The following is a 14,398-nucleotide window of genomic DNA, read 5'->3' as shown; positions in this document are numbered from 1 at the left end:
ATCTATAATGCATGATGGGAGCCATAAGTAAGGTGTTTCCTGTTTATCCTGGTTTGACTATCTTTTCTGTACCAAAACCAGATTCTGTACAGTTGCAATTCAAAATTATATTTGTATTAGTTAGTAATAACCAAAGCAGTGTTTATTTATTCCAGAGTAACAACGTAGTTCAGCTAAAGGAAGTGAGACATAATTGATGTACTGTCCTATTGTCAGGCCTGGAGTCAGCATGCAAGCACACTGTGGTGTTTCCAGCTACTGGTGTGTAAGAGCGAGAAGTACATGACCCTTAAAATGTTCAGTTCAAAGTTTTCCCTCTCAAGTGTTTGTTTTTAAGGAGTTGCTAAAAGATTAGACTTTATCCCAGAGAGTTTTGTTATGAACCAGTTTACTTTTACAATGAACACGTTATGGGATAAGACTGGTTTGCTGACAGCAGTTGATGACATTTGCTTCCTATTAAAGTTAAGGGGTTTTCTTTTTAGGACCATCTAATGATTCTGTTAGACATAGTTATTGTTTATATCAGGACAGTGCCTAAATGCAGTACTCAAGACTTGTGTGTTTAATGTGTGTCATACAAGCACACAGATAGAGAGGTTCATGCTCTAATGGTCATGTGCAAGTTAAACCAGACTGTCTACATTCAAAAGAAAACTGGTGCAAAAGATCATAGAATCACAGAACATCCTGAGTTGTAAGGGACCCCCAGCGATCACCAAGTCCAACTCCTGTTCCTGCATATGACAGCTCCACAGTTCACACCATGTGTCTGAGGACGTTTGTCCAAATGCTTCTTGAACACTGTCAGGCTTGGGGCATGACACCTCCCTGGGGAGCCTGTTCCAGTGCTCCAGCACCCCCTGGGTGAAGAACCTTTTCTTAATATCCAATCTAAACCTCCCCTGGCACATCTTCCTGACATTCCCTCAGGTTCTGTCATTAGTCACCAGAGAGAGGAGATCAGCACCTCCTCCCCTTGTGAGGAAGCTGTAGCTGCCATGAGGTCTCTTTTCAGCCTTCTCCAGGCTGAACAAACCAAGTGACTTCAGCCGCTTCTCATACGGCTTCCCCTCCAAACCCTTCACCAACTTCATAGCCCTCCTCTGGACACTCTCCAGTAGCTTTATATCCTTTTTATCCTGTGATGCCCAGACCTGCACCCCGTGCTCCAGGTGAGGCCGCACCAGTGCAGAGCAGAGCGGGACAATCACCTCCCTGCCCGGCTGACAATGCTGTGCTGGATGCACCCAGGACAGGAGTGGCCCTCTTGGCTGCCAGGGCACTGTTGGCTCATGTTCAACTTGCCATCAACCAGAACACCAAGATCCCTTTCTGTGGAGCTGCTCTCCAGCATCTTGTCCCCCAGTCTGTATGTACAGCCAGGGCTGCTGTGTCCCAGGTGCAAAATCCAGCACTTGCCCATGTTGAAATTCATGCTGTTGGTGATTGCCCAGTTCTCCAGTTTGTCCAGATCCCTCTTCAGGGCCTCTCTGCCCTGGAGAGTGTCAGCAGCTCCTTCCAGCAGAAAATGCTTTCTTGATGAGAACTGGAGAGACTTGCGTCAAATCTGTCCAAGATAAGGGACCTCCATTGTGGTCTCTATATCTCTATATATCTATATATCTCTATACAGAGATAGAAATTCAAAGGGAGAGCAGGAAAGTATAGAAACAGGTTTCTGGAATTCAGTTTAGTGGTTTTTCTACCAAAAATTAAATATGCTTTGTCATCTACAAAGGACGGTTTATCCAATGGGACAGAAAACTGAACCATACCTGATGAAAAATCCTAAGTGGTGTTCCAGACCTGTGAATGGGGTGCTACATGTGGGTTGTTTTAGTCTTGATGATTGGATGGTTTCCTTATTGCTGACTTCGTTAAAAGAAAAAAAAAAAAACAAAAAACAAAAAACAAAAAAACACAGTATTCTAATGTGCTCAGTGACTATTAATATTTCCTTTTTTATTTTTTGTAGGATGTAAAAGATCCACTGGCTGGAGTACTCCGTGCAATAAAATCTCCAGAGACACGCTTTTTTCCTGAGCCTTTCCTTCTTGAGGAAGGACCAAAGGATGAAACTCCTCAAGACAGGAAAGTTAAGAGCCCTTTGGTGCCGCTCTCTCCTGTGTTATCCCAGCCATCTGCATCACCAGAAGCCATTGTACCTACATCGCTAGCAGAGTCTCAGCCAGCAGCATCACCATTGGCTTCATCCCCAACATCTGCTCAAACACCTATCTGTTCCCAGCCTTTGCCTTCTGCTGAAACATCCATTCCATCCCCAGCAGAGCCTCCAGTGTGTTTCCAACCTGTCCCAGCCTTAACGTCTACTCCTTTAGCCAAACTGGTCCTTAGGGGCCAGGATAGTGAGGTGGAAAAACTGGGGAGCCCTACTACTGCAGAAGAAGCCCTGAAACGGAGTAATCTTGTAGAAGAGTTCTGGATGAAGAGTGCTGAAATCCGGAGGAGCTTAGGACTCACCCCAGTAGACAGAAACAGACGCTCAGAGACGAACTTCACTGTATCTGCCCTTGAGACAACTCCTCTAAAGGCTTTTAATAGCGAGAACATTTCAGGGGATGAAAGGGTTCACCTCGTGAAACCCCAGCCTGCCCCAAGAAGACAAGGACTGTCCAAGTTAGAAAACGAGCAGATTTCTCTGCTCACTCCAAAATCTCCATCAGAAAAAGAGCTAAAGAGTTCCAGTGAAATAAGGGGAGATGTATCCAGCAGTTCTGGACTTGGCCTTCAGGAGAGCTCGTCTAACATGAGAACTATGGCTAGCCAGAGCTTCAACACTTCTGACTCTACCATGCTTACTCCTCCATCAAGTCCACCACCACCGCCTCCTCAGAATGAAGAACCAGCCACTTTGCGTAGAAAGAGGCATCAAGCAGTCTGGCAGAACGAGGTTCAAGCCAGGTCACCTCCAACACCAGCATCAACACCACCTGCTCCCTCACGCCGTGAGCTGACCTCTGCTGCCAAGGAGTCAACCCAGGCCAAAAAAGATGATGTGCGGAAGTCTTTTGCAGAGAGTGTGGATGAGATTCCTTTTGCTGATGATGTAGAGGACACGTATGATGACAGGACAGAAGATTCAAGCCTTCATGAGAAGTTCTTTACACCTCCTACCAGTAGGCCAAGGCCAGAGAAACCACTTCTTTTGCCCTTGGTCAAAGAAAATGGCGGTCCACCCTCAATGGAAGGAGAGGTTAACCAAAAGAAGAGAGTGTTGCCTGAAATTTCTGTGGAGGCGAAGGAGCTTGCTGAAGAACGAATGAGAGCCAGAGAGAAGTCTGTCAAGAGCCAAGCACTGCGTGATGCCATGGCTAAGCAGTTGTATAAGATGAAAGATATGGAGATGGCTGCAGCTGCTGCTGCTGGGACCACGAGGGCACGAAAGGCATCTTCTATGCCCTTGAAGACCAAAGAGTTGTTTTATGACTCTCCAAAGCATTTGGCCTTGAAACTAGCAGAGGGATCCACACTAAAGCATGAAGCTGCTAGTGAGAAGTTCTCAACTCCTGCTGCTGATGTAGCTGGACCTGAAGGGTCTGTCACCTCTTCAGAAGGCTCCAGTGGGAAGAGTAAGAAAAGAACTTCTCTTTTCTCCCCTCGTAAAAACAAGAAGGAGAAGAAATCCAAAAATGACAGCAGACTTTCTGACAAATCTAGTGGTGGGACAGAGGAAGGAACAAAGCCTAAATCATTATGGAAGTCTGTTTTCTCTGGGTATAAGAAGGACAAGAAGAAGAAGACTGATGACAAATCCTGCCCAAGTACTCCCTCCAGTAGTGCCACTGTGGATTCTGGCAAGCACAAGGCTTCTCCGTTGATTACAGCTGCAGGTACAATAGATGTGTGCTGCTGCACTGGGTAATTTTCCTGCAGCTAGGTGTCCTTGCAAGTAAGTTTGGCTTGCTTTGTCATTCAGCTACAGTGCTGAGTAAATGGGCAGATCAGGGTAAGTGCCAGAATTGTATGTTTGTGTATTGACAGAATTAGTTGATATGCCACTGAAAGAATGGATCCTTAAGTAGATGCCTCACTCTTTATATGTACAAGGCACATCTGCTTTCTGCCTTAGACTGATTTGAGAAATAAGCACTATTTGCTGGAATCAGTTGTTTGTGACATTTCATCTCTGTTTTAAATCTGATCCTCATATTTTCCTTGGGCGGTCTGTTTTCTTTCTTTCAACCTGGCTCCATGCATGCAGGATACTGCAGAAACGCAGTCATTCCTGTGTTCTCAGTGATCTGGCAACTGTCTGCTGGTCTGCGAAGTGCGGTTTCTGTGGCCTCATTTAAATCTCTCACATGCCAGCAAGAGCAGGCAGAGATGTTTAATAGCAACTTGTGAAACTAAATAAATCAGCCATAAATGTGATTGCAAGTGAGCATGTTACATTTCTCTGGCCTTGCACAAGTAGCCAAAACAGTGCCAGCTGCTGTCATCTGCTGTATCTCTTGTAAGAGCATTGATACAGTACAAAGGGAGAGTCATGACCATTGTTTTTAACAATGTTTGTGGAAAGTGATGCTCTCTTGGAATGAAGCTTCTAACTACTACTGATCATTTTGTGAAGTGATGCTTCTCTGATCACTCTAATTCCAGGTGAAGCATCTGAGACTGGCATGTAAGGACTAAGTGTTTTTGAAGTCCAATCAAACAACTTATCACCTGAGTTCTGAAATGTTTACAGAAAGAATAGTTAACACTTCTCTAACTTCCCTGTTTTATTCCCGGCTTCTCAGATTTGCAACTCCGTCAACACCTGAGTTTCTCAGAGGACTCTGACCTCTCCAGTGATGATATTCTGGAACGTTCCTCCCAGAAATCCAAGCAGGTAGGCAGATGGGCAATTCGTTTTAGGTGGTTCTAGCATCATGCAGATCACAGGCACAGAGAACCACATCAGAAATGTGGATGATTAATTTTGTTGTTTTTACTAGTTCTTTCATGGAACAGGCTTTCCTGTAAGTTGGCTGACTGTTCTGTCTGAAATAAGTTGTTTTCATAATTGCAAGCTACTCCCCACTGTTATTATATGAAGGATCAGTTGTCTGCCTGTGACGTTACATTACAACAAATATCACAGTCAGAATAGTGAATCTTGTCCCAGTTGTGAGCATGCCAATGATCTACAGAAAACAGACATTTAATGCCAGAAGAGTAAATTTCACTTGCTCTAATGGTATTGGCAAAAAGATAACAATGGGATAGTTCTCACTTTTTGTCAGGGTCCGATTTTAGGATATTGTTTTACCAGCCTCTTTGATAGATTGAAGTGGTAGAATTCCAAGCAAACTACAGACAGGAATGTACTTTTGCATACATCAAGAACATAGTGAAGCCAGATCTTCAACTAAGAGGTAACTGCAGGTTGCAGTTTTGCAGCTCATGCAGGTTTGCTTATTTTTACTGGGAGAAGAGAATGTGTACAGTCTGAATCAGTAACTTCTCTTTTTGGGGAAAAGATGAAACATTCCTTCCGTTTTGACCCTGTTTTCTTCGAGGACTTCTTGGTTGTTGCTGAGTATTTCCATATGTCTGTGTGTGCAGATAACAGCTGTGAAGCTGAAATCCATAGTAGTGAACCCCAAATGAAATGCCAGTAGATTGGGGTTGTTGTTAGCCTGGTGTTCTCATTCCAGTGTGGTCTGGTCTCTCCCAGTGAGTCTCCATAAAAGCCCAGAGAGAAAAATACATTTAGTTTATTTGCACATATTTAAATGTGGAAAATATATGGTGAGAGCCAAGTGCCAAAGTTAGTTGCTTTTAAAATATTTCAATATTAGTATGGCACTTACTGCAAAAATAAGTGAAAAATATAAGGAACAGCTCAATCATTGGAATGGGGAAGAGCCCTTCTTTCATTCCTGAGGGCTTCTAAGCTCTGTTTGGATTGGAGGAATAAGTAGAGAGATCATTGACCCTACAGACCACTAAGGCCCTTCTGGTACTGAAGAATGAAAAAACATGTGTTCCCACTGCCCCTTACTGGTGGCTCCACATGTTAAACACACGTGGGAAGAAGAGGCCGTCTGAGAGGGTAGTGATCACAGACACCAGTGGTCTGTGTCTCCTGTCTCAAACCTGTCATCCAGTGTGCCCAAATCGCTCTCCTATGGCAGGATCTAGTTGATACTTGGCTCAGATGCCAAAGCTGTGGAAGTACTGCAGATTAAAGTGTCACAGGAAATGCCTTCTATATATATATATGTAGTGGAAAAAAAAATAGAATAACTATTGAATTTAAGGATGGTGGAAGGAGTTGATGAAGTAGGAATTTTCTGCATTTTACTTCTCTCTTTTAATTTCTCTCCCTACTTGATCTAGATCTTTTCGAAGAGGAAGATTATTTTGGTTTTATTTTATTCCCTTTTTTTCTCTCTCCCTCCCATTCCTCCTTGCATGCCCTCAAGGTGTTTCATGAGAAATTCTGCATTTTCCAAGAGATGCAGAAGAACGAGGTACCTGTGGCTAGCAGAGGGCAGAAATGCAATACAGGGGGTTCAGATAAGAGTTACAGAGTTACTGCTCTGCCTTTTTAAGCTCCTTCAGGAGGAAGGAGGGCTTCAGTTAGGTCCACGCTTGTTTTCAGATGCGCCTGGATGGTCACTTTTTTTGTTTCTGTGCTAAACTACTTTGATTTAGAATAGCTCATCACTGAGCATTGGAGGGGACAGGTGACAGTGACAGATGTCTGGAATCCTAATACTGAAAACGTCTCACCAGCTCTGTCAAGGGTACAGTGGTGGTGTCTCATTTTCTCCATTTTGCTGTTGCTGAAGTTACATTAAGAATTTCTTTGTCAGCATCTACCTATTTTCTAAAGAGTAGTTTTGAGAATTAATTTATTTAGAGGAAATGAATCTGAGAACTCCACTTACCTAGTTTTATCGCATCCTGTCCAAGGATGTAGAACGTACATGCAAATACTGAACTGCTTTGCTGTCAAAAGAAATATAGCTGAACTTCGAGATGTCAAAACTGACTTTGTGCTGATTTGGGATGGGGGTTGTGTTTATTAAGTTGCAAACTACGTGCTCCTTACTGTAAGCAAGAGTTGACTTCCTGTGTGCTACATAACTTTTATGTGAACCCCTCTCTCAACTGACATTCTGCTCGTGCTGCTTTTTTGGTAACTGTAGTGAGCTTGCTTCCCAGACAGCTTGCTCTGTTTAGCCTATTCTTTGTCATCAGCGGTGTATTAATTCAGTGTTGTTTAACGTAGTTTCAAGAGAAGTATCTTGTAAAGAATTCCTAATGTAAATGCCCTGTGGGCCTCATGCTTATAGGTGTGTGTCATTGTGAGTGTTTTTGTTGTTGTTCCTGTACTACTGTGGTATTGTGATTAGATGTGCGTTTTACAATGGCAGGTAGCTTGCTTTATACTGAAGTTTGCATACATCCTGAAGCTGTTCTGTGGCTTTTCGTTTGTCACTGTGTTTACTTAATTGAATGTGAAAATGCAAAATGCTGGCTGTTTGCCCAGAATGGCACAATGGCCTCTGAAATTTACATCTCTTATAATAAACACTTTAGTTTACTTTCCTTACTTTCAGGTACAAGGTAATGCAGAATGTCCCTGGATAGAGAAGGTAGTGATTTGTCCTTCCTTTCCTTCTCCTTTTCTCCTCAATCCTTTTCTCCTCAATCCTTTTCTCCTCAATCCTTTTCTCCTCAATCCTTTTCTCCTCAATCCTTTTCTCCTCAATCCTTTTCTCCTCAATCCTTTTCTCCTCAATCCTTTTCTCCTCAATCCTTTTCTCCTCATCCCTTTTCTCCTCATCCCTTTTCTCCTCATCCCTTTTCTCCTCATCCCTTTTCTCCTCATCCCTTTTCTCCTCATCCCGTTTCTCCTCATCCCGTTTCTCCTCATCCCGTTTCTCCTCATCCCGTTTCTCCTCATCCCGTTTCTCCTCATCCCTTTTCTCCTCATCCCTTTTCTCCTCATCCCTTTTCTCCTCATCCCTTTTCTCCTCATCCCTTTTCTCCTCATCCCTTTTTTAATCATAATTTTATCTCCTCCAGCTCTCTGGAGGCTCTCTTTTTAGACAGGGAGATTCCATTACTGTAGGGCACATCACCCGCTCTGAACTCCTCTGGTGTTTCTCCTGTCACAAAGCAGTGAGAAAGATTTATGATGTTAGTTAAGTGCAAATGATCATTTCTATGAAGTAGAGACAGTTTAAACTCATTAAATAAACACAACTCCTAGGAGATGTTGTAAATCAGATTGTAAACGGAGAGTTGTGTGACAGAGTAATATGTGGTTCGCTGAGCCGGTTCAGACCAAACATGCCTCCGAATAAGCCATTAATCCAAATCCTAAACCGGAATTTTGTATGTGTGTATACATGTACTTGCTCAGTGAAGTTTAAAACCATAGGTAGGTAAAGGCCAAGTTGACTGTATCTTCAAAGAGGCCGCCAAAGCCATTTGCCTTCAGGAGAGTGCTAGAAACTTGGTTTTGCAGACAGACGTTCCATTGTGCTTCACCAGTCTGGGTCATTGTTCAGCATTTGCACAGTTTTATGTTTCATTTAAAACCAGCTTTGTTTTATTAATGTGCATCTGTTTTCAATGTTGAACTGATTTTGCTTCATTTTGTATGTTTTTTATTTTTTTTCCTTTACCATTCCCCCTTTAAAGTCGATTTATGTACCACACGCCTTGGCATTCAAGAGATCATATTCGTCAAAGGTAGTATCTCCATTCCCACTAGTTGGCCATTGTTGCATTGCATGTCCCTGTATTAACCCATTTTATCCATAGCTACCCATCACATGTGCACTAACATCACAAACGTTGACTGTGCATGCGTGAGATGTTAGCAGACATGGGCAGCAAATTCTTTGTAGAGGTTGTCGACCAAAAATGCGTTAAGCTCCACATTGTCTGGTTAGAATGCATGTGGCTATCAGTGCACAGCAGTGCATTTCTGTACAGTGATGTGAATGATCTTTAAGCTTCAGAACAAATTGATTTTCAAGGCAATTTAATATGTACGCATATTATTGTTTTTTTTAATACTGAGAATACGAGTTCAAGTGAATTGTCACATTTTAATCAGCATCCTTCAAAGTTGCTGAGTTCACTGAATTTGTAGTGAAACTGTGTCAAGCTAAAATAAAGCCAGAAGTTGCATTTCTATTTCAGGAATGTTGCTGGTTTCTGAAATTCTAATTGTCCTGTCTTCACCATCACAACAGTGTTACATGGGATAGGAAAGTCACACGCTTTATCACTTTGCCTTCTGTTTTGGGTGTAATTGTGGATTTTGTGCTAAAAAAGGAAGAAAAAAAAAGAAAGAGTAAGGTGTTTACTTCTTAGAACTTTAACAATGGTGCTTGCTAGCCACCTATCTGAGGGATTTTTAACAGAGATGTGATATTACCTTAAACTCTCTTCTACCAAGAACAATAAACAAGAGGTAGACTGACCAATGTGGCAGTACAATAACTAGATAAAGTAGATTTCAGAGTGGTCTGTCTTAACATTTTGTCCTTGAAGCTGACTGACCATGGAGAAGATCTCTTTCCAGAAGTAGAAGATTTGTTCACAGCTGTCCCTTAAAGCCTACATACATGTATATGGGAAGAGAGTTCTCTTCTTCACTGTAGTTCATTTAATACCTTTGTGAAGTTTCTTCGGCACACTTAACAGTCTATGAGAGGAAGCCTTCCTAGACTACAATACAACCAACTAGTATACGTGATAAGATATTAAACCCCATTTCAAAAATGTTAAAAAGACTTACTTGTTTTAAAACTAGTTTCACTGAAAGAAAATAAGAGGAGGAAATACGTTTCTATTTCTATAAACATAGCCTTTCTCCTTTTGGATGGCTTCTGGTGTTGCAATATTCTAGTTGTAGTTGCTTGCTCTGTTTTACACCAGCCGGTTTTGTGGGGTTGCTCTTGAGATGGGATTTCCCATCTCACACCAGAGTGTCATTCTGCTTTCAAATGTCTTTTTGCCTTCTTGATTCATAGAAAAGTTGCAGAAACTTACACAGGTAGTCTCTACCGATTATACCAGTGTAACAGCCAACTATGGATGTTCTTGCTCCAGAACAAAATAGAGAAAGGGGAATACCAATAAAATGACCCTAGTCTATAATAATTTCTTTGCTTATACTGCTGTATCTATTAATGTAGATATGCATTTACCCTCTTTTAAAATGAAATCAAGGTTACCCCTCTATGTGGTACTCATTGATTTAACTAAATCCATTTGGCTAAATCTGTTGAGAAATAGGATATAGATTTTATTTGATCTTTGGAGAGAGGTTTCATATAGCAGTGGAAGATGGGGTGGGACATTATATAAAATCACAGCTTTGCAGTTGGCTTTTATGCTTCTTCACTCCTGATTTGACCCTGAAATTGTTGCTCACTGCACTGTGAACACCTTTGCCTACAGAAGCTTGACTTTTGACACGGCCATGGCAAAGACAAAATACCTCCCTTCTGAGATTCTGGAGGAGAAGATGGTCATCCCTCCCCCCATACTTCTGAGCATCCAAATGAAATCTACTCCTGTTTTACCTTCTTTTAGAGAGCCTATACAGAAGAGGAACTGAATGCCAAGCTGACCCGGCGAGTACAGAAGGCTGCCCGTAGACAAGCCAAACAAGAGGAGCTAAAGAGGTTACACAGAGCTCAGGTACTGTCTCACAGTCTTCTTGTCATGGCAGATCGTTAACTATGTGAAAGCACCACGATCCTGACATTCCTCTGTGCGTGTCAGAAGAGGATCCAGAGACACAACTTCCCTCTGTTCCTACATGGTTGTCTGTGCTCCTACTCCCTCTTTTCAAATTTTATATTGTGTCACAGATGTGGGGAGAACGGCTGAAACCTATCATGACAGTTTTCGAGTGAGAAAAATAATGACTGTAACACCTTTCTAGCTGCAGAAGAGTGAAGCATTGTGCACTGAATGGAACAGCGATAGTCAGATAATGAAGATGCACCTGTCATTGCTTTGCTAGATTGTGCTGCTGGGTGAAGTGTTGCCAAATTAACCTTTCATTACCAGAGAACCTGTTGGAAAACTGCTGGCATCATCTATAGGTGATGGGATTTGTTTAAAACTCAAAGTACAGGCTCAGGTGACTGAATAGCATCACCTTTCACTTCAGCATTTACGAAGGTGATTGGAGTTGTAGCAAAAAGGGGAGTATCACGGTGCCTGCAAAAACAAGGGATAGAAGGCAGGGGGGTGGGAAGGATGTTGTCACTGGGGGGGCTGTGATGCTCGATTTTGAAGCAGTGTATTGTTGAATATAGATACTTGTTTTTCAAAAGGCTGATTTGACTGAAGTCATTTAGTGCTGGATGAGTGCTGCAGACAGAGCAGGCGAATTGCTGTTGGTGAGGTTCTCCTCCATTCTTCTCTGAACAGATCATCCAGCGGCAGCTTGAACAAGTGGAAGAGAAGCAGAGGCAACTTGAGGAGAGAGGGGTTGCTGTGGAGAAGGCCCTTCGGGGAGAAGCAGGTATCCATCAAAACTTGGTTTGCTTTTTAATGTGTTCTTATCAAGTGCCTGTGCAGTAGTCCATAGCTGCTTGGATTTTAGAGTCAGTTAGACTATTAGAGCCTAGAAACAGAGTCCAATGTGAATCCATTCTCCCTTTCCTACTATCTTTTTGAGTGGTTCCTGTGTTTCTTCTAATACTGGGACTTCCCTATGGCAGAGACTCAGTTCAGTTGTCTTTGCCTCAGGCTTAGGAGATAATCCTCAAACTATGAATAATGGTGACTGACCACTTTTGCACATAACTGGATATTACAGCTAGAAAATTGCAGGGGTTTCCTAGCTGCAATTCACAAAAAACTGCCGCAGTAAGAGAACTCTGTCTGTGTGTTAAGGAAGTAATTGTGAAACTGTGTGTGCTTTCTCTATTGTGTCGGATTATCAAGGTAGTGTCCTTGCAAGGGACCATCACAGAACATCTTCCTCACTGCACAGCCCAGCACACTGGCTACTTCCAAGAAAGTTGTGCAGAACAGAAATGCACACGTGTTCTGAAAGGTATCCATGTCAAGCTGTTAAAGGAAAGTTATGTGTACTTGAAATTAAATTAAATGAATATCATCTGACCTGGCAAAGCGCAAGAGTGGAGGAGTACTTGTTTCAGATAATTCTGATAGTAGCATAATGTTCTGGAAAAAATAATCCTTGATTGCAAGGAGTCAAATATCCAACAGGCAAATGCAGTGTGTGTATACCTGACAGGCCCAGGATTATGTCCCTGATTACAAAAATCAGAGATCGGAAATGGTCATAGTTGGACAGGTGCTTGGAAAATATTTTGGTTTGTTGCTTGGATTGAGGAGCGATCGCTCTGCCTGCGAAGATGGAACTTGATTAAGCAGTGAAGGTCACCAGAGGAAAAGTTTGTTGTGACCAATTACTGCTTAGCCTGGGTTAGGTACGTTTGATGCTCCGTGAGGGCAGGACTGATTGGTTACCAAAGCAAATAGGTACTACAAGTGTGGAGACCAATCTCGAGGACTTTGGTTTTGTGATCTGACTGGCGTTTTCATTTGTTGGTTCAAAAATTAGCCTTGTGCAAAAACCTCTTTGTGGTTGCGCCTCCTTCCTTACACTGTGTATTTCTGTGTGGGCCTGCTCTGTTCTCTGCCCTGCCAGTTACTGCACTTAGTAAAACCACCTCTCTCATTTCTAATTGTTCTTTTCCTTTTTCTTCCTTTCATCTGGAAGTCAGTCTTGTTTATTCAGCTGCTAAATGACTTTCACGTAAGACGTGTCAGCACAAGAGAGAACATTTTTTATGATATGAAGTTCTCTCATTGAAAAATGATGGAAAAATGCCTAAAAAACATGCAGAGAACATGACCAAGAGTAAGAATTGCTATTTTACGTGAACAACTGCAGAATTAAACTAGTTTCTTATTCCCAGTTCTCCCAAAATGGAATCTTAGATGAGCTTGCATATTTGTGAATTTCCTAGCAGAATTACGAAATTGTTGGTCACTCTTTCTTTACAAAGTGAGTATCTTTTCTTCAGGAAGTCTCTAGGGTATGCTTTGTTCTTGCAACGTATTTCTATCAACAGATCATATGTTATAGTTACAGAAGTGTAACTCTGTCATAAAGAATTCACCAGCCTCACCTCTTCAAGTGATTTCAGGGATTAACAAGAAACACATTATGTTGGGGGGTGGGAGGGTGGGAACAAGGGGAAGCATGTTCTAACCTGTGTTGACTGAAACACAAGAGTATGAATTCCATCCTTCACCTCTCTAGCCACACTTGCATGGACATTTTACGTATGTTTTCAATAAAATAACTGAATTTCTTCTTATTTTTTAAAATCCGAGACATCAAATTCCATATGTACAAATAATTTCTGCCTCAAATATCCATTCGTTATTCAGGAGTCCAGTATAATTTTCTTGTCATTTGATGTCATGCTCTTGTCTCTGAGGGGCCCCTCCACTAATGAAACCATGTAACCAAAAGTTAAACTAGGGAAGCACGGTCTGTAAAGTGGTGTTGTCACCTGAAACAAAAATATCTTTTCCTTTTAATAAGCTTGTACAAGGGGAAGAAATGAGGGAGGGTGGGAGGTGTGCCTCCTGTGCACATACCATGTCCACATAAATAGAGAAGGATTGTGATGCAGGACTGAAGTAACATATTAGGCTCCATAATGAGGGGATTATTCAGCTTCCCCCTCTGTAGGGAAAGAACAAATCACTTGCTGACTTAGGCATTTAAATATGAAGTTTTAGATAGTATAATAGTAGTTTCCTGCTACTAAATACATGAAAATCCTGACGGAGGAAACAGAATTCTTTACTTTGTAATGATTATTTTCTTTTTCTGTTGTAGAAAAAGACTCACAAGACCATCTGAACTACATCTCTATGTCATTTATCGCATTTTAGCATGTTGTCTGTTAGTCATCTTTCCTGGTTGTGAAGAATTTCAGATTTTGCTTTTGTAGAGGTCTTCCAAGAACTTTAATTCCTCAGATCTCTGACCTCTGGACCTCTTTCCATTTTTAGAAAAAAGTGTTTTTCAGTTAGACTGGTAAGAACAAAAACCAGTACTATAGGTAAGAATTTGTTTACTTAGAATAATTTTGCTTCTGTTTCCCATTTCATCTTTAATATCTTCTTGCCAAGTGACTTGTATCAAGAAGACTGTCAATAAATTCTTCAAGGTGATGCCCTGCTATCTTCCTGAGAGATTACAGTTAATTTAGATCCTAGCAATAAGTGCACATACCTCAGTGTTCTTTCTGGGAATTTCAGTCATTATCTGATAGTTTTCAAGTTGGAATGTTTATATGATGATACCATCTATTCAATCAATCAGACTCAGAAACATTTTGGAGGTCATTGT

General features: G+C 41.7%; 1 protein-coding gene across 25 annotated transcripts in view; it reads left to right on the top strand.

Annotated features, from left to right (window-relative positions):
• MICAL3 (microtubule associated monooxygenase, calponin and LIM domain containing 3) overlaps window positions 1-14,398 on the top strand; it is a 187,381-nt gene that overhangs the window by 153,191 nt on the left and 19,792 nt on the right. For 21 of the 25 annotated variants that reach the window (XM_065036621.1, XM_065036730.1, XM_065036593.1 and 18 more), the window contains 5 exons: window positions 1,979-3,854; window positions 4,764-4,855; window positions 8,668-8,718; window positions 10,576-10,683; window positions 11,425-11,518. In XM_065036621.1, the coding sequence (XP_064892693.1) occupies window positions 1,979-3,854; window positions 4,764-4,855; window positions 8,668-8,718; window positions 10,576-10,683; window positions 11,425-11,518 (2,221 nt within the window). The remainder of the gene's footprint in view (window positions 1-1,978; window positions 3,855-4,763; window positions 4,856-8,667; window positions 8,719-10,575; window positions 10,684-11,424; window positions 11,519-14,398) is intronic. The other 4 variants (XM_065036635.1, XM_065036704.1, XM_065036692.1 and 1 more) reach the window with 1 other exon arrangement.

The sequence above is a fragment of the Columba livia genome, chromosome 1 (genome assembly GCF_036013475.1).
Source record: "Columba livia isolate bColLiv1 breed racing homer chromosome 1, bColLiv1.pat.W.v2, whole genome shotgun sequence".
Lineage (NCBI taxonomy): Eukaryota > Metazoa > Chordata > Aves > Columbiformes > Columbidae > Columba > Columba livia.
This window is presented reverse-complemented; position numbering and strand designations above follow the sequence as displayed.